Here is a 22,195-nt window from a genome sequence, read left to right as displayed (position 1 = left end):
CTCACTGCCCCCTCCATATCTCTCCCACTGCCCCCCCTCATATCTCATACCTCATATCTGTCACTGCCCCTCCATATCTCTCTCACTGCCCCCTCCATATCTCTGCCACTGCCCCCTCCATATCTAACACCCCCTCCATATCTCTCTCACTGTCCCCTCCATATCACTGCCCCCTCCATATATCTCTCACTGCCCCCTCCATATCTCTCTCACTGCTCCTCCATATCTCTCTCACTGACCCCTCCATATCTCTGTCACTGCCCCCTCCATATCTCTCTCTCTGCCCCCTCTATATCACTCTCACTGCCCCTCCATATCTCTCTCACTGCCCCCTCTATATCTCTCTCACTGCTCCTCCATATCTCTCTCACTGCCCCCTCAATATCTCTCTCACTGCCCCTCCATATCTCAGTCACTGCCCCCTCCAAATCTCTCTGCCCCCTCCATATATATCTCACTGCTCCCTCCATATCACTCTCACTGCCCCCTCCTTATCACTCTCACTGCCCCCTCCATATCTCTCTCACTACCCCCTCCATATCTCTGTCACTGCCCCCTCCATAACTCTCTCACTGCTCGCTCCATATCTCTGTCACTGCCCCCTCCATATCTCTGTGACTGCCCCCTCCATATCTCTCTCACTGCCCCCTCCATATCTCTCTCACTGCCCCCTCCATATCTCTATCACTGCCCCCTCCAAATCTCTGTCACTTCCCCCTCCATATCTCTCTCTCTGCTCCCTCCATATCTCTCTCACTGCCTCCTCCATATCTCTCTCACTGCCCCCTCCATATCTCTCTCACTGCCCCCTCCATATCTCTCACTGCCCCCTCCATATCTCTCTCACTGCCCCCTCCATATTTCTCTCACTGCTCCCTCCATATCTCTCTCACTGCCCCCTCCACATCTCTCCCACTGCCCCCCCTCATATCTCTCTCACTGCCCCCTCCATATCTCTGTCACTGCCCCCTCCATATCTCTCACACCCCCTCCATATCTGTCTCACTGCCCCCTCCATATCTCTGTCACTGCCCCCTCCACATCTCTCCCACTGCCCCCCCTCATATCTCTCTCACTGCCCCCTCCATATCTCTGTCACTACCCCCTCCATATCTCTCACACCCCCTCCATATCTGTCTCACTGCCCCCTCCATATCTCTGTCACTGCCCCCTCCATATCTCTCACACCCCCTCCATATCTCTCTCACTGCCCCCTCCATATCTCTGTCACTGCCCCCTCCATATCTCTCACACCCCCTCCATATCTCTCTCACTGCCCCCTCCATATCTCTCTCACTGCCCCCTCCATATCTCTCTCACTGCCCCCTCCATATCTCTCACACCCCCTCCATATCTCTCTCACTGCCCCCTCCATATCTCTGTCACTGCCTCCTCCATATCTCTGTCAATGCTCCCTCCATCTCGCTCTAACTGTCCCCTCCATATCTCTGTCACTGCCCCCTCCATATCTCTGTCAATGCTCCCTCCATATCTCTCTCACTGCCCCCTACATATCTCTCTCACTGCCCCCTCCATATCTCTCTCACTGCCCCCTCCATATCTCTCACTGCCCCCTCCATATCTCTCTCACTGCCCCCTCCATATCTCCCTCACTGCTCCCTCCACAGCTCTCATGTATCCATCTATAAATCTCTCAAACCCTCTATGGGAGTCAGACGCCTGTGTGAACGCTTTTCTGTATGCCCAGGATATTTTACAAACTTTTAAATGTAAATGTAGGAAATTTCTGAAGTGTGCAGAAAACCAGTATGACTGAAATCAGACGTCTGACCCACCCACTGCGTATCCATCTGCATCAGTAGCTGCCATCATTACTATCTGGACACACATGAGCCCCAAACTAGCTGTCAATGATCTGTCAGAAACAGACGTCCCATCTGTGACCAAATGCTGCGAGTACATATGAGAGTTGGATAATCTGACCATGACACTCCCATGATGCTACCATGGAATGGGGCTGTTCTTTTCAATCACCTGATCGCCTGGTGATCAGAAATGCCTATATCTTGGAAACTGTGGTCCACCAACAGAAAGATCAATCCATTGGTAGTAGTGATTTCCATCAGTTAGTGTAAGTCTGACCCAGTGCATGTGCGCTGGCTGATTTTTTTACTTTTACACATTCGCACTATGCTGATATCTGCAAGAACCATGCACTTTTTTAAAAATAATTTAATAAGGATTCAATATAATTACATGTAAGTAGCAATATTTCTTGCATATTAATGTGCTCAGTATGTCTTGGAAACTTTATGTTCTCAATAATAATTTCCAATATTGTGTGATCTGTCTCAGAGTCCAGTTGGGATCTTTTCAGGGTCTTCGGAGAGTGACTACGATTGGCTAATTAGCTGGCTGAAATCTGGATCCTACCAGAACGTGGACGACGTCCGACCTTGTTACATCTTTAACAATGGATTCCGGCAGTTCATAGAGGACGTGTCTCAGTATAAATTCGGGATCCTTTATCACACCAAGAACAGAGGGAGGATCAACATAACTGATATCACCAACTCCCTGTATGACACCGAGCTGCAGCAAATGTCTGAGAGACTAGGTAAATAACAATGTATATTACACAGATGTTCCGGGAAGTTTGTCTGTAGAAACAGTTAATATTCAGCCTCTTTTTATGTAACTAAGTATTTTAGGACAAATATTACATGAGTACATGAAGTTGAGTCGCCTCATTGATAGGGAGACACTACAGAGGTCATACACAAAGTACAAATTATTGGTTGTGCTGGGCAAAGGCTTCTGTGGACATTATACATGTTCCATTAAGGTGCATGGGTATTACACTGTACAGGCAGAGGCACAGAATTAGGTGGAATGAGGGTGATACTAGTGGAGGACACTGGGCCTGAGTCAGAGTCGGACGCTATTTGCAGACGCTCGTTCAGAAAAAGGGGCTGGCTATTTAAATTAAGCGCTCACTCTTTGCGGTCTGTTGACGCCTCTATGTCTGAGCGAGCAAACGAAACATGCGCTCGCTCTTTTGTAAAGACGCCCCTTGGCCGTTCGCATCATACGTCATCTCCGCTATTTAATAGATTAATCGAGTACATCGAAAGGCGTATGAATTGCTCGCAGTGCTTGTGTTAGCATTTTCCTACCGCAATCATGCGAGCAGTTCAGGCTTCAAGACAACCAAGTGATGTGGTCGATGACGCTGCTTTGTTAATTATGCACACCCTTAAAACGCCTGTTTTGACCGTTTGGCACGCCTGCGTTCGGATCTCCACTCCCCGTTTTCAAGCACCTTCCCCTGTTGCCACCCACACAAACGCCTCATTCTGTCACTCAAATTAGCAGGCACTCTCTATTTTGCGAGCACACGATTTCCGACCGCACTGAATGGTTGGCGCATGCGCACTACAACCCATACGCATGCGCAGATGTGCGAACAGCACTCGGAGCGAACGAGCGGCCGCTTACGAGCGGCTCTGAATCAGGCCAACAGTAAGCACACCACTGAGGCACATGGGTATTACACTGTACAGGCAGAGGCACAGAGTTAGGTGGAGTGAGGGTGATACTAGTAGAGGACACAGTAAGCGCACCACTGAGGTGCATGGGTATTACACTGTACTGGCAGAGGCACAGAGGACCTCATTCAGAGCCGGACGCAAGCAGCCGTTCGCTCGCACACATTAAATTTTTTTAAACCAAGCATGCATCCGGTTATCATTGCGCATGTGCGTCAGTATCTTTGCGGTCATTTTTCTTTCGCTCGTATACACAGCGAACAGGAAGTGACCTATGTAATTTGTTTAACAGAATGTTCCATTTATGGGTGGTAACGGGGGTGGAGATGTGAAAACGCAGGCGTGTCAAGCCGTTTTTTGGGCGTACATGTATTATCTTGAACGAACGTCCAATTTGGATGGTCTTTTTGATACGTCACTATGTGATCCAGTTTCCATTATGACTGCTCGTTCAGCGTGTGGTAGAGTATTGGATCTCGCAAAGACGATGGTCTCTTCGTAGCTCCCTTAGCGAATCGATGTTTTGCTATTCTCCTTTACAAGGCACAAGACCAATCACCTAATAATTGGTTCACTTGCGAGAAGGTGATTTGCAATGGCCATGATTTATTAGCTAAATTTGGAACGCATGTTGTATTCCTATTTGTTTGTGTTTTGAAATCACAACAATCACAAGATAAATGTTCCAATAAAGTTAAAAATGCTTGATGTTTTTGCTATATTCCGTACGCATGTTGTTGTCAGATTTCTTTAGTTTTTTAAAAGCCCAACAACTATCTTTTTATTTTTTTTATTTTGGTTTCAATACAGAAAGACAATCAGCTACTAATTGCTTTGCTTGTGTTATTGTTTACTTACCTATTAAAAAATGTTTTAATTAAAAAAACATAAGGTAAGTATATGACCTTTGTTATGTATTTAAGTATATTTGTTCCAGTCCCTTTTAGCCATTTGAGAATGAATTTAACACACATTTTTTTGTCTTTTGTTTTTTATTTTTAAAAAATTAAATGTTAACATTTTTGTATAAATTTGGCTTTTTTGTCAGCCAAAATTTTTAATTTTTTTTTATCAAAAATATAAAGTAATGTAAAAAAAAAAACAATTCACAAGAAAGGAGAGGGAGGTTTTGTGGTGCAAAAATATGGGGCAAACACAGAGATGGAATTTGGGGGAATTAGCCAGTGCTGTCAACGCCTTTTCCCCCGCTTGGCTTGATATTGGAGGGAGCATGACTTTGTCCGTCTGGTTGTGCACTTTGCCTGGCCAGAGGTAGCTGGTGTTTTCTCTGGCCTAGGCATAGGGCTAGGCACATTTGGAGGGATGGCTGATGTTGCGCCAGAGGTGAGGGCCCTGATGTTCTGGCAGGAAGGGAGGCTGGCTCCAACATGCACAGGCGGACGAGCTGCTCCAGGGCATTAGCTACTCTGACATTGGCTGCAGCGTTTTCCTCCAGGGCGTCCGCCACCCGTAGCAGATTGGCGTCCATCCTCATCAGAATCTCGGTGTTCTTATACATTATCTCATTGAGATTTGAGAGAAGGGCCACTGCCTGTGAGGGGGAAGGCCCCGGACTGTCCACCACAGGGTCCCCAGCCGGATATACTGCTTCCTCCCCTGTGGAGGCAGCAGATCTACTGTGGCCAAACCTCAGTTCTGGAGCAGACTCATCCTCTTCTGTGCCTGTGTGAAAAAGATAGATTATACAAATATTAGTACATTTTTAATTTTTCAAAAAAATCCTTTTTAAACAGTTTTAACTAAATTTCTTGCGGCAACATGTGGAGCCGCAAAGTCTGGCATGTCTGTGTCCATGTTGGACACGCCAAACACCTCCTCTTCCTGCACACACCCCTGTGCCAGCTCCTCCAAATTGGTCAGCTCCAGTGACACAGGGGTTGGCCCACCGCCTGTCCCCCCTGCATGTCTAGCCCTATCAGCCAACTTTTGCTTTAGGCGATATTTGAAGTCACTCCATCTGTTGGTAAAAAAGTAGTTTTAGATTTAAAATGTTCCTCCAAATTTTGGGAAATATGTTAGAGCATTTACATACTGCCGTTTGACCTCATTGGTTGAACGGACAAAGTCACCAACCCCATTGACAGCACTGGCTATGTCCTCCCACAGTTTCCATCTCTGTGTTGCACCCATATTTCTTGGTGCATGGGCCAAGTTATCCATGCACTTTTGCACCAAAACCTCCATCTCCTTTCTTGTGAATTGTGGCAGTCATTTTTTTTTTGACGGGGCTGGTTGCCGGGCCCCGCAGCCTCCTCCTTCTCTGTCTCCATGCCTTTAAAAATTGTAAAAATTTTTAAACAAATAAATTGTTGTAATGTTTTTAGAAATTAAATTTTTGAGGTACTTACTGTGAGTTTCAGGAATTGGGCTTTGCTGCGCCTCAGTGGTCATTTAGTCCAAAATGAGTAAAGCAGACCTATTTAGTGCTCTCATGTCATTTTTATAGATGCGTGTGCATTCCGCGGCCGCATCATGCTTTGGGCGCACCTATTGGGCGTCATTGATTTGTGCAGGAAAGTTTAGGCTATTTAAGGCTTATTTCTGGCCTGTTTTTGGGGTGGGTTGTTTAGAGTTTGGAGTTGGACTTGGAGTTGGACTTGGAGTTGGATTTGGAGTCGTGGTCGTGGTCTTGGGCATCGAGTTTTGAGTATTCATTGAGAAAAAATATTTTGCCTTTGGTTAGGTACGTTAAATTTTTTTACATTTTTTTTTAAAATTATGTTATATATTGGAAGTGTTTTGGATTATTAATATACTTTCTTTCTATTTTACTTGTTAATTTTTTTTTTTTAAATGTTAATACGTGTTTACTTTTCTTTCATTTAGTTGTTTGAACTTTTTCTTTGCTTTTTTTGGATTTGGAAACTTTGGGTGTCTTCATCTGTGTGGTAAATGTTTTTTGATATCCTTATAAACTTGTATTTATCTACATTTGTGAGGTTATTTTTAGTGGTCACGCTGTGCAGTGTTGTGCCTAAAAACCTGTCTGATTTGCTATGTTTTTTATTTTTAATTTTTTAAACATAAATTGTGGCGTAGTATTTTGCGATCTTATGTTTGTGTTTTTAGCGGTAAGGTAAAATGTGGCATAGTATTTTGTGATCTTATGTTTGTGTTTTTAGCGGTAAGGTAAAATGTGGCGTAGTATTTTGCAATCTTATGTTTGTGTTTTTAGTGGTAAGGTAAAATGTGGCGTAGTATTTTGCGATCTTATGTTTATGTTTTTAGCGGTAAGGTAAAATGTGGCGCACAGTTTGCCAAGGTCAATGTTAAGTGGACAGTACTTTTTTTTCAAATTTGTGTTTTTAAAAAAACATCATCTGGGTAGTGCATGCATTCTGGTTCATTTTGCCTTAGTCTGTAATTTTTTGTCAAATTTTGAGTGTTCTTTTCTTCTCACTAACACATTCGTAGGTTTACTACAAGATGTCACTCCCCAACCCTGTAAGATTCACCTTTTTATGCTGAAAAGATAAGTATTTTTTAACGTTCGCAATAATCTAAATCTTAACTTCATTGCTTAACATTTCAGAATGATGTTGGCCGAATTATATTGGCGATGGTCACAGACCCCGACCAACCGGGACATCCTCCTAGGTGTAGGCCTCATAGGCGTGAAAGGCCCCAGATATTTCGAACACGTGTCACCCTTTTTGGAATGCCTGATGAGGTGTTACGGCGTTACCGCCTACCACCAAAAATTATCCTAGACACTCTCTCATTAATAGAGAGTGATCTTGAAAGGCAAATTACCAATCCAACAGCAATACCACCACTAACACAGTTTATGTTGGTGTTACATTTTTGTGCCTCAGGATCCTTCCAGACCACAGTTGGTATAGTGGCAGGAATTTCACAGTCCTCCTTTTCCCGGATCTTGAGGGGCATGATGGATGCGTTATTTAAGCACCTCCATCATTTTATTGATATGCCATCGGATATGGGTTCCCTTACTGTGGTGAAGTAAAATTTTTTCGAAATTGCAGGCTTCCCACACATCATAGGGGTTGTGGATGGCAGTGACATACCACTTCAGCCTCCAGCAGTGCTGGAGGTTATATTTAGGAACCGTAAACATTTTCATTCAATGAATGTAATGGTGGTATGTGATGCCTCCCTCCAGATCCTGTCCCTGAATGCCAAGTTCCCAGGAAGGTTACATGATTCTTTTGTCATCAGGCAAACAGGGCTTTGGCAGAAATTAAACAACCTACAAGCTGGTGATGCGTGGCTTCTGGGTAAGTGGGACTCTTAATGTCTTGATGTTACCATTTTTTTAATATGTTTTTTTTTACATTTTATGTTTTTACATTTGCAGGAGACAGTGGTTACCCTTGCACGTCCTGGCTGCTCACTCCTTATTTGGTCCCTACACCAGGGCCACAAAGTCAATTTAATTCTGCACTTACTGCCTCCAGGCAGGTAGTGGAGCGCTGCATAGGCCTTTCAAAAGGCCGATTTAGATGCCTCCACCACTCTGGTGGCGACCTAATGTATTTGCCGGCTATGGTTTCCAAAATTGTGGTACTGTGTGGGATTTTCCATAACATCACCATAAGGAGTGGTGTTCTAATGCAGCCAGAGGATGCCTTGCCGGAGGATGGCCCCCTGTGGAAGGTCTTAGGAGAGTGTCTGGGGGTTCCATACGAGATAACGTAGTTTCTCGTTTTTTCTGGTATTTTATTTTCCTTATTTTAACATTTGTTTACATTGGGAATAAGGTAAATTATGTGTATTAACTATCCTATGTTTGGAATTGTAAACTGTTTCTTTTCTTGTTTTTTCAAAAACCAAACAACAACCTGCTTACTTCCTGAAATTGCTCGACTGTGACAATAATGACTCACAAATTAACTTAACACCTGGACAAATGTGTTTTTAATCTGAATTTGGACAACATGTTGGCATGCACCATCTTCAACCAGTTCTTGATTTTGTGATTATTAAATTTGTGTGTATATTTGTTGTTTTTGGTGATAATGTGTATTAAACATTTTAGAGTTTTTTTGTTTATATTTGGAATATGAAAATACACCAAAAGCCTTTAACAAATGGACAGTACCTTTGAAATTTTTTTGTTGTCGTTGTTTTTTTATTTTTATTTTTGTATTTTTCTCCTAACAATTAACAACATGTTTGCCTAGTTTGGCCAACCTTTTTCTTCTTTATTTTCCCATTTTGGTATTTTTTTTTAATTTAGAATAAAAAAAAAATACATAAGGGTATTCTAGTGAACCATTATGGAGTTAATGTCAATTAACCAATTTTGGGGTTTTTCAAGTTATGTCTTCAATTTCTGGGAAACCAGTCAGATTTTATGTTAAGTTTTTTGTTTTTTTTAGTGAAAAATTTTAGTCTGGAACATTGTTTGCATTTTCATAAGAAAAATCAAATAAATAAATAAAAAAAAAAACTAAAAAATTAACACATGCAAAGAAATTTATTGTCCTTGGTAGCTAATGTTTGAGGCAATAAAATCAATGTTTTAAATTTAAAATTTTTTATTAACAAAAACAATAAACAAAAACATATTAATGGTGCAATAACGCAACCACATGGTCCATGGTCACAAGAAGCTGCACCAAATGGCCACGCATATTTAGTATTTGGGCCAAAATCTGCTGATCCCGCATCCTTGGGTCTGTTGAAAGAGAAATCTGTGTATTAATATCATTTTTTATTTTTGTCCAAATTTAAAAAAAAGACATTAGGATTTACCATGAAAATTAGTTAACATACAATACAAAATTTTGGAAAAAAATATAGTGGTTACATGAACTCACCTAAATTACCAATTGGGCCAAAAATTCAAAAAAAAAAAAACAAGAACATGAGAATAGTGGGTTGAACAATCACTTTGGCATCTGAAATAATCCTTACACAATTTGTATGTTGATTTTATACAACAAATTAAAAAAAGCCACATGAAACTTGTATTTGGCACTGGCATATGTGGTAATGAAAAAATTAATTTGGTAAAGAAGAATGTAGAAAACACCCAAAAGTTAAAACTAAAATTAAAAAATACAAAATTGTTGTACAACACAAAAAAAAGGAAGACATTCTAAGGTAAAAAATTGCCACAAAATTTTACATTAAATTCCCAAAAATAAAAAAGGGATGATTTAACATAAAAAAATAATAAAAATGTACAAATTTGGAATGGCCTTAGATTGTATTCAGGGATACATAGTGTATGCATATAGGGCACCTTTTTACAAATTAATTGCACACATGTAAATCAAATTACCAGCAGCTTCAGGGACAGGTTGGCCACGATCATCATCCTCCGATGAAGTGGGCCAGTGGATGGAAGAATCAGGAGGGGTAATGGAGGTGGGGATAAAGGGAATAGAATAAAGTAGAATAAAGAGTGGGTGGATCAGGGGAGGGTGTGGAAATGTGGATGGGTATGACAGGGGAGGGAGGGGTTATTTGGATTTGGAGAGCAGGAGAGGAAGGGGAAATAGGGATGTCCAGGTCAGGGGAGGGTGGAGAAATTTGGGAGGAGTTGGCAGGTAAGGACATGGTGGGAGTTGGGGAGAGGGGTCGGGCAGGCCTCCGACTCCATCTGTGGATCCGCTCCTGACCTGAATGATGTATAGTTTGGAATATTAGCAAATATGTATTCCCAAAAACATTTTAAATGTAAAACTATAACCCAAAAGAAAATAAAAAATTAAAAATAAACAACATTAACAAGGTCTCATTTAGCCAAATAAAAACGCATACTACACACATGCACACACATTAATGCAAATTTACATTAGCAAAGACAAAAATTAAAAACAGATTGACATAGATATATAAACATTCAAATTTTCACTTACGCTGATGGATCCGCATCCGAAGATGTGCAAGCAGGTGTGGGGACCTGCGCCGTAAATCCGACCACCGGCGCTCCAATTGGCCGATGGTCCTCCGAAACCCCATTGTACGCAACCTGCGCCGCACCTCCGCGTACGCCCGTCACTTGAGCATGTTGGTGACGGGGGGTGGCCTATCCGTTATATGGCGATCTATAATTTCTGTGAGCACCAGCAGCTCACGCCTTGAAAAAGCACTGGCTCTCATGATGGCAATGGGTTTTTTTTAACACAAATCACTTTTATTACAGGGACCCCTAAATTTTGATTGGCTAATGTATTTTCATAAATAACATGAACAATTCTATTGGTTAATGTGTGAGTCATGTGAACAATCCATAAAAATATATTGTGACTTAGGATTGGCTTGCTGCATTTTGATGCGTTAGCAACAATCAGGAAAAAACAAATAAAACATTTTCTATATTATAAACCAAAATAAAACAAAAAAAACAAAAAAACAAACAGCCTTTGGATTTAAAATAAACAACAAGTTTGCCCTTAAAAGCAGACGGAATCTACGGACCAAAATGAACACAAAACAAACAATAAAGTTTATTGACATTCAAAAAACAAACAAAATTGTAAACATTAGACCAACAATTAAGTAAATTAAGGTAATGATTGGCACCAATCGATTCACGGATGTTTGCCGAACGAGAAACAAGGCAATCGACAAATGACAGGCCTACTTCCGGTAGTACTTGTGCGAGCGAACACTTCAATAAAAAACGAGTAGAGAGCTCGCTATTTCGGACGCTCATTAGCTAGAGGAGGTGTTGGGGAAATATGGGGCGGAAGACTCGCTATGAGCGAACACACGTGCGAGCGCTTGGTTTGACATTTGGATGGTCGTAACTACTGCGGGCGAACACTGTTTTGCGTCCGGCTCTGAATCAGGCCGTCAGTTAGTTGAATTGAGGGTGATACAAGCAGAGGACACAGTAAGCGCACCACTGAGGTGCATGGGTATTACACTGTACAGGCAGAGGCACAGAGTTAGGTGGAATGAGGGCGATACTAGTAGAAGACACAGTAAGCACACTACTGAGGTGAATGGGAATTACACTGTACAGGCAGAGGCACAGAGTTAGGTGGAATGAGGGCTATACTAGTAGAGGACACAGTAAGCGCACCACTGAGGTGCATGGGTATTAAACTATACAGGCAGAGATACAGAGTTAGGTGGAATGAGGGTGATACTAGTAGAGGACACAGTAAGCGCTCCACTGAGTTGCATGGGTATTAGACTGTACAGTCAGAGGCACAGAGTTAGGTGGAATGAATGTGATACTAGTAGAGGACAGAGTAAGCGCGTCACTGAGGTGCATGTGTATTACACTGTACAGGCAGAGGCACAGAGTTAGGTGGAATGAGGGCAATACTAGTAGAGGACACAGTAAGCACACCACTGAGGTGCCTGGGTATTACAATGTACAGGCAGAGGCAGAGAGTTAGGTGGAATGAGGGCGATACTAGTAGAGGACACAGTAAGCGCACCACTGAGGTAAATGGGTATTACAATGTACAGGCAGATTCACAGAGTTAGGTGGAATGAGGGCGATACTAGTAGAGGACACAGTAAGCACTCCACCACTGAGGTGCATGGGTATTACACTGTACAGTCAGAGGCACAGAGTTAGGTGGAATGAGGGCTATACTAGAAGAGGACACAGTAAGCGCATCACTGAGGTGCATGGTTATTACACTGTACAGGCAGAGGCAAAGTATTAGATGGAATGAGGGTGATACCAGTAGAGGACACAGTAAGCTTACCGCTGTTGTGCATGGGTATTACAATGTACAGGCAGAGGCACAGAGCTAGGTGGAATGAGGGCGATACTAGTAGAGGGCACTGTAAGTGGACCACTGAGGTGCATGGGTATTACACTATACAGGCAGAGGCACAGAGTTAGGTGGAGTGAGGGCGTTACTATTAGAGGACACAGTAAGCACACCACTGAGGAGCATGGGTATTACACTGTACAGGCAGAGGCACAGAGTTAGGTGGAATGAAGGCAATACTTGTAGAGGGCACAGTAAGCACATCACTGAGGTGCATGGGTATTACACTGTACAGGCAGAGGCAGAGTTAGGTGGAATGAGGGTGATACTAGTAGAGGACAGAGAAAGCGCACCACTGAGGTGCATGGGTATTACAATGTACAGGCAGAGGCAGAGAGTTAGGTGGAATGAGGGCGATACTAGTAGAGGACACAGTAAGCGGACCACTGAGGTGCATGGGTATTACAAAGTACAGGCAGATTCACAGAGTTAGGTGGAATGAGGGCGATACTAGTAGAGGACACAGTAAGCACTCCACCGAGGTGCATGGGTATTACACTGTACAGGCAGAGGCACAGAGAGAGGTGGATTGAGGTTGATACTAGTAGAGGACACAGCACACCACTGAGGAGCATGGGTATTACACTGTACAAGCAGAGCTACATAGTTAGGTGGAATGAGGGCGATACTAGTAGTGGACACAGTAAGTGCACCACTGAGGTGCATGGGAATTACACTGTACAGGCAGAGGCACAGAGTAAGGTGGAATGAGGGAAATACTAGTAGAGGACACAGTAAGCGCATGACTGAGGTGCAAGGGAATTACACTGTACTGGCAGAGGAACAGAGTTAGGTGGAATGAGGGTGATACTTGTAGAGGACACAGTAAGCACACCACTGATGTGCATGGTTATTACACTGTAGAGGCAGAGGCAAAGTGTTAGATGGAATGAGGGTGATAGTATTAGAGGACACAGTTATCGCATCGCTGAGGTGCATGGGTATTACACTGTACAGGCAGAGGCACAGAGTAAGGTGGCATGAGGGTGATACTAGTAGAGGACACAGTAAGCGTACCGCTGTTGTGCATGGGTATTACAATGTACAGGCAGAGGCACAGAGCTAGGTGGAATGAGGGCGATACTAGTAGAGGGCACTGTAAGTGGACCACTGAGGTGAATGGGTATTACACTATACAGGCAGAGGCACAGAGTTAGGTGGAGTGAGGGCGTTACTATTAGAGGACACAGTAAGCGCACCACTGAGGAGCATGGGTATTACACTGTACAGGCAGAGGCACAGAGTTAGGTGGAATGAGGATGATACTAGTAGAGGATAGCGCAAGCGCGTCACTGAGGTGCATGTGTATTACACTGTACAGGCAGAGGCACAGAGTTAGGTGGAATGAGGGCGATACTAGTAGAGGACAAGTAAGTGCTCCACTGAGGTGCATGGGTATTACACTGTACAGTCAGAGGCACAGAGTTAGGAGGAATGAGGGCGATATTAGTAGAGGACACAGTAAGCGGACCACTTAGGTGCATGGGTATTACACTGTACAGGCAGAGGCACAGAGTTAGGTGGAATGAAGGCAATACTTGTAGAGGGCACAGTAAGCACATCACTGAGGTGCATGGGTATTACACTGTACAGGCAGAGGCAGAGTTAGGTGGAATGAGGGTGATACTAGTAGAGGACAGAGAAAGCACACCACTGAGGTGCATGGGTATTACAATGTACAGGCAGATGCACAGAGTTAGGTGGAATGAGGGTGATACTAGTAGAGGACCCAGTAAGCACACCACTGAGGTGCCAGGGTATTACAATGTACAGGCAGAGGCATTGAGTTAGGTGGAATGAGGGTGATACTAGTAGAGGACCCAGTAAGCACACCACTGAGGTGCCAGGGTATTACAATGTACAGGCAGAGGCAGAGAGTTAGGTGGAATGAGGGCGATACTAGTAGAGGACACAGTAAGCGGACCACTGAGGTGCATGGGTATTACAAAGTACAGGCAGATTCACAGAGTTAGGTGGAATGAGGGCGATACTAGTAGAGGACACAGTAAGCACACCGCTGAGGTGCATGGGTATTACAATGTACAGGCAGAGGCACAGAGTTAGGTGGAACGAGAGCGATACTAGTAGAGGACACAGAAAGCACACCACTGAGGTGCATGGGTATTACACTGTACAGGCAGAGGCACAGAGCTAGGTGGAATGAGGGCGATACTAGTAGAGGACACTGTAAGTGGACCACTGAGGTGCACGGGTATTACACTATACAGGCAGAGGCACAGAGTTAGGTGGAATGACGGCGATACTTGTAGAGGACACAGTAAGCGCACCACTGAGGTGCATGGGTATTACAATGTACAGGCAGAGGCACAGAGTTAGGTGGAATGATGGTGATATTAGTAGAGGACACAGTAAGTGCACCACTGAGGTGCATGGGTATTACACTGTAAAGGCAGAGGCACATATTTAGGTGGAATGAGTGGCGATACCTGTAGATGACACAAAAAGCGCACCACTGAGTTGCATGGGTATTACACTGTATAGGCAGAGGCACAGATTTAGGTGGAAAGAGGGTGATATTAGTAGAGGACACAGTAAGCGCACCACTGAGGTGCATGGGTATTACACTGTATAGGCAGAAGCACAGATTTAGGCGGAAAGAGGGCGATACTTGTAGTGGACACAGTAAGTGCCCCACTGAGGTGTATGGGTATTACAATGTACAGACAGAGGCACAGAGTTAGTTGGAATGAGGGCGATACTAGTAGAAGACACAGTAAGTGCACAACTGAGGTGCATGGGTATTACAATCTACAGGCAGAGGCACACAGTTAGGTGGAATGTGGGCGATACTAGTAGAGGACACAGTAAGCACATCACTGAGGTGCATTGGTATTACACTGTACAGGCAGAGGCACAGAGCTAGGTGGAATGAGGGTGATACTAGTAGAGGACACTGTAGTCGGACCTCTGAGGTGCATGGGTATTACACTATACAGGCAGAGGCACAGAGTTAGGTGGAATGAGGGTGATACTAGTAGAGGACACTGTAGACGGACCACTGAGGTGCATGGGTATTACACTATACAGGCATAGGCACAGTGTTAGGTGGAGTGAGGGCGATACTAGTAGAGGACACTGTAATCGGACCACTGAGGTGCATGGGTATTACACAATACAGGCAGAGGCACAGAGTTAGGTGGAGTGAGGGCGATACTAGTAGAGGACACAGTAAGCGCACCACTGAGGTGCATGGGTATTACACTGTAGAGGCAGAGGTACAGAGTTAGGTGGAAGGGGGACGATACTAGTAGAGGACACAGTAAGTACACCACTGAGGTGCATGGGTATTACACTGTAGAGGCATCGGCACAGAGTTAGGTGGAATGAGTGACAAAACTATTAGAGGACATAGTAAGAGCAGCAATGAGGTGCATGGGTATTACACTGTACAGGCATCGGCACAGAGTTAGGTGGAATGAGTGACAAAACTATTAGAGGACACAGTAAGAGCAGCAATGAGGTGCATGGGTATTACACTGTACAGGCAGAGGCACAGAGTTAGGTGGAATGAGTGGTGATACCTGTAAAGGACACAAAAAGTGCACCACTGAGTTGAATGGGTATTTACACTGTACAAGCAGTGGCACAGATTTAGGTGGAATGAGGGCGATACTTGTAGAGGACACAGTAAGCGCACCCACTGAGGTGCATGGGTATTACAATGTACAGGCAGAGGCACAGAGTTAGGTGGAATGAGGGCGATACTAGTAGAAGACACAGTAAGCACACTACTGAGGTGAATGGGAATTACACTGTACAGGCAGAGGCACAGAGTTAGGTGGAATGAGGGCTATACTAGTAGAGGACACAGTAAGCGCACCACTGAGGTGCATGGGTATTAAACTATACAGGCAGAGATACAGAGTTAGGTGGAATGAGGGTGATACTAGTAGAGGACACAGTAAGCGCTCCACTGAGTTGCATGGGTATTAGACTGTACAGTCAGAGGCACAGAGTTAGGTGGAATGAATGTGATACTAGTAGAGGACAGAGTAAGCGCGTCACTGAGGTGCATGTGTATTACACTGTACAGGCAGAGGCACAGAGTTAGGTGGAATGAGGGCAATACTAGTAGAGGACACAGTAAGCACACCACTGAGGTGCCTGGGTATTACAATGTACAGGCAGAGGCAGAGAGTTAGGTGGAATGAGGGCGATACTAGTAGAGGACACAGTAAGCGCACCACTGAGGTAAATGGGTATTACAATGTACAGGCAGATTCACAGAGTTAGGTGGAATGAGGGCGATACTAGTAGAGGACACAGTAAGCACTCCACCACTGAGGTGCATGGGTATTACACTGTACAGTCAGAGGCACAGAGTTAGGTGGAATGAGGGCTATACTAGAAGAGGACACAGTAAGCGCATCACTGAGGTGCATGGTTATTACACTGTACAGGCAGAGGCAAAGTATTAGATGGAATGAGGGTGATACCAGTAGAGGACACAGTAAGCGTACCGCTGTTGTGCATGGGTATTACAATGTACAGGCAGAGGCACAGAGCTAGGTGGAATGAGGGCGATACTAGTAGAGGGCACTGTAAGTGGACCACTGAGGTGCATGGGTATTACACTATACAGGCAGAGGCACAGAGTTAGGTGGAGTGAGGGCGTTACTATTAGAGGACACAGTAAGCACACCACTGAGGAGCATGGGTATTACACTGTACAGGCAGAGGCACAGAGTTAGGTGGAATGAAGGCAATACTTGTAGAGGGCACAGTAAGCACATCACTGAGGTGCATGGGTATTACACTGTACAGGCAGAGGCAGAGTTAGGTGGAATGAGGGTGATACTAGTAGAGGACCGAGAAAGCGCACCACTGAGGTGCATGGGTATTACAATGTACAGGCAGAGGCAGAGAGTTAGGTGGAATGAGGGCGATACTAGTAGAGGACACAGTAAGCGGACCACTGAGGTGCATGGGTATTACAAAGTACAGGCAGATTCACAGAGTTAGGTGGAATGAGGGCGATACTAGTAGAGGACACAGTAAGCACTCCACCGAGGTGCATGGGTATTACACTGTACAGGCAGAGGCACAGAGAGAGGTGGATTGAGGTTGATACTAGTAGAGGACACAGCACACCACTGAGGAGCATGGGTATTACACTGTACAAGCAGAGCTACATAGTTAGGTGGAATGAGGGCGATACTAGTAGTGGACACAGTAAGTGCACCACTGAGGTGCATGGGAATTACACTGTACAGGCAGAGGCACAGAGTAAGGTTGAATGAGGGAAATACTAGTAGAGGACACAGTAAGCGCACGACTGAGGTGCAAGGGAATTACACTGTACTGGCAGAGGAACAGAGTTAGGTGGAATGAGGGTGATACTTGTAGAGGACACAGTAAGCACACCACTGATGTGCATGGTTATTACACTGTAGAGGCAGAGGCAAAGTGTTAGATGGAATGAGGGTGATAGTATTAGAGGACACAGTTATCGCATCGCTGAGGTGCATGGGTATTACACTGTACAGGCAGAGGCACAGAGTAAGGTGGCATGAGGGTGATACTAGTAGAGGACACAGTAAGCGTACCGCTGTTGTGCATGGGTATTACAATGTACAGGCAGAGGCACAGAGCTAGGTGGAATGAGGGCGATACTAGTAGAGGGCACTGTAAGTGGACCACTGAGGTGCATGGGTATTACACTATACAGGCAGAGGCACAGAGTTAGGTGGAGTGAGGGCGTTACTATTAGAGGACACAGTAAGCGCACCACTGAGGAGCATGGGTATTACACTGTACAGGCAGAGGCACAGAGTTAGGTGGAATGAGGATGATACTAGTAGAGGATAGCGCAAGCGCGTCACTGAGGTGCATGTGTATTACACTGTACAGGCAGAGGCACAGAGTTAGGTGGAATGAGGGCGATACTAGTAGAGGACAAGTAAGTGCTCCACTGAGGTGCATGGGTATTACACTGTACAGTCAGAGGCACAGAGTTAGGAGGAATGAGGGCGATATTAGTAGAGGACACAGTAAGCGGACCACTTAGGTGCATGGGTATTACACTGTACAGGCAGAGGCACAGAGTTAGGTGGAATGAAGGCAATACTTGTAGAGGGCACAGTAAGCACATCACTGAGGTGCATGGGTATTACACTGTACAGGCAGAGGCAGAGTTAGGTGGAATGAGGGTGATACTAGTAGAGGACAGAGAAAGCACACCACTGAGGTGCATGGGTATTACAATGTACAGGCAGATGCACAGAGTTAGGTGGAATGAGGGTGATACTAGTAGAGGACCCAGTAAGCACACCACTGAGGTGCCAGGGTATTACAATGTACAGGCAGAGGCATTGAGTTAGGTGGAATGAGGGTGATACTAGTAGAGGACCCAGTAAGCACACCACTGAGGTGCCAGGGTATTACAATGTACAGGCAGAGGCAGAGAGTTAGGTGGAATGAGGGCGATACTAGTAGAGGACACAGTAAGCGGACCACTGAGGTGCATGGGTATTACAAAGTACAGGCAGATTCACAGAGTTAGGTGGAATGAGGGCGATACTAGTAGAGGACACAGTAAGCACACCTCTGAGGTGCATGGGTATTACACTATACAGGCAGAGGCACAGAGTTAGGTGGAATGAGGGTGATACTAGTAGAGGACACTGTAGACGGACCACTGAGGTGCATGGGTATTACACTATACAGGCATAGGCACAGTGTTAGGTGGAGTGAGGGCGATACTAGTAGAGGACACTGTAATCGGACCACTGAGGTGCATGGGTATTACACAATACAGGCAGAGGCACAGAGTTAGGTGGAGTGAGGGCGATACTAGTAGAGGACACAGTAAGCGCACCACTGAGGTGCATGGGTATTACACTGTAGAGGCAGAGGTACAGAGTTAGGTGGAAGGGGGACGATACTAGTAGAGGACACAGTAAGTACACCACTGAGGTGCATGGGTATTACACTGTAGAGGCATCGGCACAGAGTTAGGTGGAATGAGTGACAAAACTATTAGAGGACACAGTAAGAGCAGCAATGAGGTGCATGGGTATTACACTGTACAGGCATCGGCACAGAGTTAGGTGGAATGAGTGACAAAACTATTAGAGGACACAGTAAGAGCAGCAATGAGGTGCATGGGTATTACACTGTACAGGCAGAGGCACAGAGTTAGGTGGAATGAGTGGTGATACCTGTAAAGGACACAAAAAGTGCACCACTGAGTTGAATGGGTATTTACACTGTACAAGCAGTGGCACAGATTTAGGTGGAATGAGGGCGATACTTGTAGAGGACACAGTAAGCGCACCCACTGAGGTGCATGGGTATTACAATGTACAGGCAGAGGCACAGAGTTAGGTGGAATGAGGGCGATACTAGTAGAAGACACAGTAAGCACACTACTGAGGTGAATGGAAATTACACTGTACAGGCAGAGACACAGAGTTAGGTGGAATGAGGGCTATACTAGTAGAGGACACAGTAAGCGCACCACTGAGGTGCATGGGTATTAAACTATACAGGCAGAGATACAGAGTTAGGTGGAATGAGGGTGATACTAGTAGAGGACACAGTAAGCGCTCCACTGAGTTGCATGGGTATTAGACTGTACAGTCAGAGGCACAGAGTTAGGTGGAATGAATGTGATACTAGTAGAGGACAGAGTAAGCGCGTCACTGAGGTGCATGTGTATTACACTGTACAGGCAGAGGCACAGAGTTAGGTGGAATGAGGGCAATACTAGTAGAGGACACAGTAAGCACACCACTGAGGTGCCTGGGTATTACAATGTACAGGCAGAGGCAGAGAGTTAGGTGGAATGAGGGCGAAACTAGTAGAGGACACAGTAAGCGCACCACTGAGGTAAATGGGTATTACAATGTACAGGCAGATTCACAGAGTTAGGTGGAATGAGGGCGATACTAGTAGAGGACACAGTAAGCACTCCACCACTGAGGTGCATGGGTATTACACTGTACAGTCAGAGGCACAGAGTTAGGTGGAATGAGGGCTATACTAGAAGAGGACACAGTAAGCGCATCACTGAGGTGCATGGTTATTACACTGTACAGGCAGAGGCAAAGTATTAGATGGAATGAGGGAGATACCAGTAGAGGACACAGTAAGCGTACCGCTGTTGTGCATGGGTATTACAATGTACAGGCAGAGGCACAGAGCTAGGTGGAATGAGGGCGATACTAGTAGAGGGCACTGTAAGTGGACCACTGAGGTGCATGGGTATTACACTATACAGGCAGAGGCACAGAGTTAGGTGGAGTGAGGGCATTACTATTAGAGGACACAGTAAGCACACCACTGAGGAGCATGGGTATTACACTGTACAGGCAGAGGCACAGAGTTAGGTGGAATGAAGGCAATACTTGTAGAGGGCACAGTAAGCACATCACTGAGGTGCATGGGTATTACACTGTACAGGCAGAGGCAGAGTTAGGTGGAATGAGGGTGATACTAGTAGAGGACAGAGAAAGTGCACCACTGAGGTGCATGGGTATTACAATGTACAGGCAGAGGCAGAGAGTTAGGTGGAATGAGGGCGATACTAGTAGAGGACACAGTAAGCGGACCACTGAGGTGCATGGGTATTACAAAGTACAGGCAGATTCACAGAGTTAGGTGGAATGAGGGCGATACTAGTAGAGGACACAGTAAGCACTCCACCGAGGTGCATGGGTATTACACTGTACAGGCAGAGGCACAGAGAGAGGTGGATTGAGGTTGATACTAGTAGAGGACACAGCACACCACTGAGGAGCATGGGTATTACACTGTACAAGCAGAGCTACATAGTTAGGTGGAATGAGGGCGATACTAGTAGTGGACACAGTAAGTGCACCACTGAGGTGCATGGGAATTACACTGTACAGGCAGAGGCACAGAGTAAGGTGGAATGAGGGAAATACTAGTAGAGGACACAGTAAGCGCACGACTGAGGTGCAAGGGAATTACACTGTACTGGCAGAGGAACAGAGTTAGGTGGAATGAGGGTGATACTTGTAGAGGACACAGTAAGCACACCACTGATGTGCATGGTTATTACACTGTAGAGGCAGAGGCAAAGTGTTAGATGGAATGAGGGTGATAGTATTAGAGGACACAGTTATCGCATCGCTGAGGTGCATGGGTATTACACTGTACAGGCAGAGGCACAGAGTAAGGTGGCATGAGGGTGATACTAGTAGAGGACACAGTAAGCGTACCGCTGTTGTGCATGGGTATTACAATGTACAGGCAGAGGCACAGAGCTAGGTGGAATGAGGGCGATACTAGTAGAGGGCACTGTAAGTGGACCACTGAGGTGCATGGGTATTACACTATGCAGGCAGAGGCACAGAGTTAGGTGGAGTGAGGGCGTTACTATTAGAGGACACAGTAAGCGCACCACTGAGGAGCATGGGTATTACACTGTACAGGCAGAGGCACAGAGTTAGGTGGAATGAGGATGATACTAGTAGAGGATAGCGCAAGCGCGTCACTGAGGTGCATGTGTATTACACTGTACAGGCAGAGGCACAGAGTTAGGTGGAATGAGGGCGATACTAGTAGAGGACAAGTAAGTGCTCCACTGAGGTGCATGGGTATTACACTGTACAGTCAGAGGCACAGAGTTAGGAGGAATGAGGGCGATATTAGTAGAGGACACAGTAAGCGGACCACTTAGGTGCATGGGTATTACACTGTACAGGCAGAGGCACAGAGTTAGGTGGAATGAAGGCAATACTTGTAGAGGGCACATTAAGCACATCACTGAGGTGCATGGGTATTACACTGTACAGGCAGAGGCAGAGTTAGGTGGAATGAGGGTGATACTAGTAGAGGACAGAGAAAGCACACCACTGAGGTGCATGGGTATTACAATGTACAGGCAGATGCACAGAGTTAGGTGGAATGAGGGTGATACTAGTAGAGGACCCAGTAAGCACACCACTGAGGTGCCAGGGTATTACA

At 45.2% G+C, this 22,195-nt stretch overlaps 1 protein-coding gene across 1 annotated transcript in view; it reads left to right on the top strand.

Annotated features, from left to right (window-relative positions):
- Window positions 1-1,967: 1,967 nt before the first annotated feature.
- The window catches only part of LOC148481855 (uncharacterized), a 40,989-nt gene continuing 20,761 nt past the window's right edge, over window positions 1,968-22,195 (top strand). The window contains exons 1-2 of the mRNA XM_088452929.1: window positions 1,968-2,067; window positions 2,339-2,578. Of these exons, the coding sequence (XP_088309055.1) occupies window positions 1,968-2,067; window positions 2,339-2,578 (340 nt within the window). The remainder of the gene's footprint in view (window positions 2,068-2,338; window positions 2,579-22,195) is intronic.

The sequence above is a fragment of the Taudactylus pleione genome, unplaced genomic scaffold, assembly GCF_031769625.1.
Source record: "Taudactylus pleione unplaced genomic scaffold, aTauple2 ptg000559l, whole genome shotgun sequence".
NCBI lineage: Eukaryota > Metazoa > Chordata > Amphibia > Anura > Myobatrachidae > Taudactylus > Taudactylus pleione.
The sequence above is the reverse complement of the archived record's forward strand: the minus strand, read 5'-3'. Positions and strand labels throughout refer to the sequence as shown.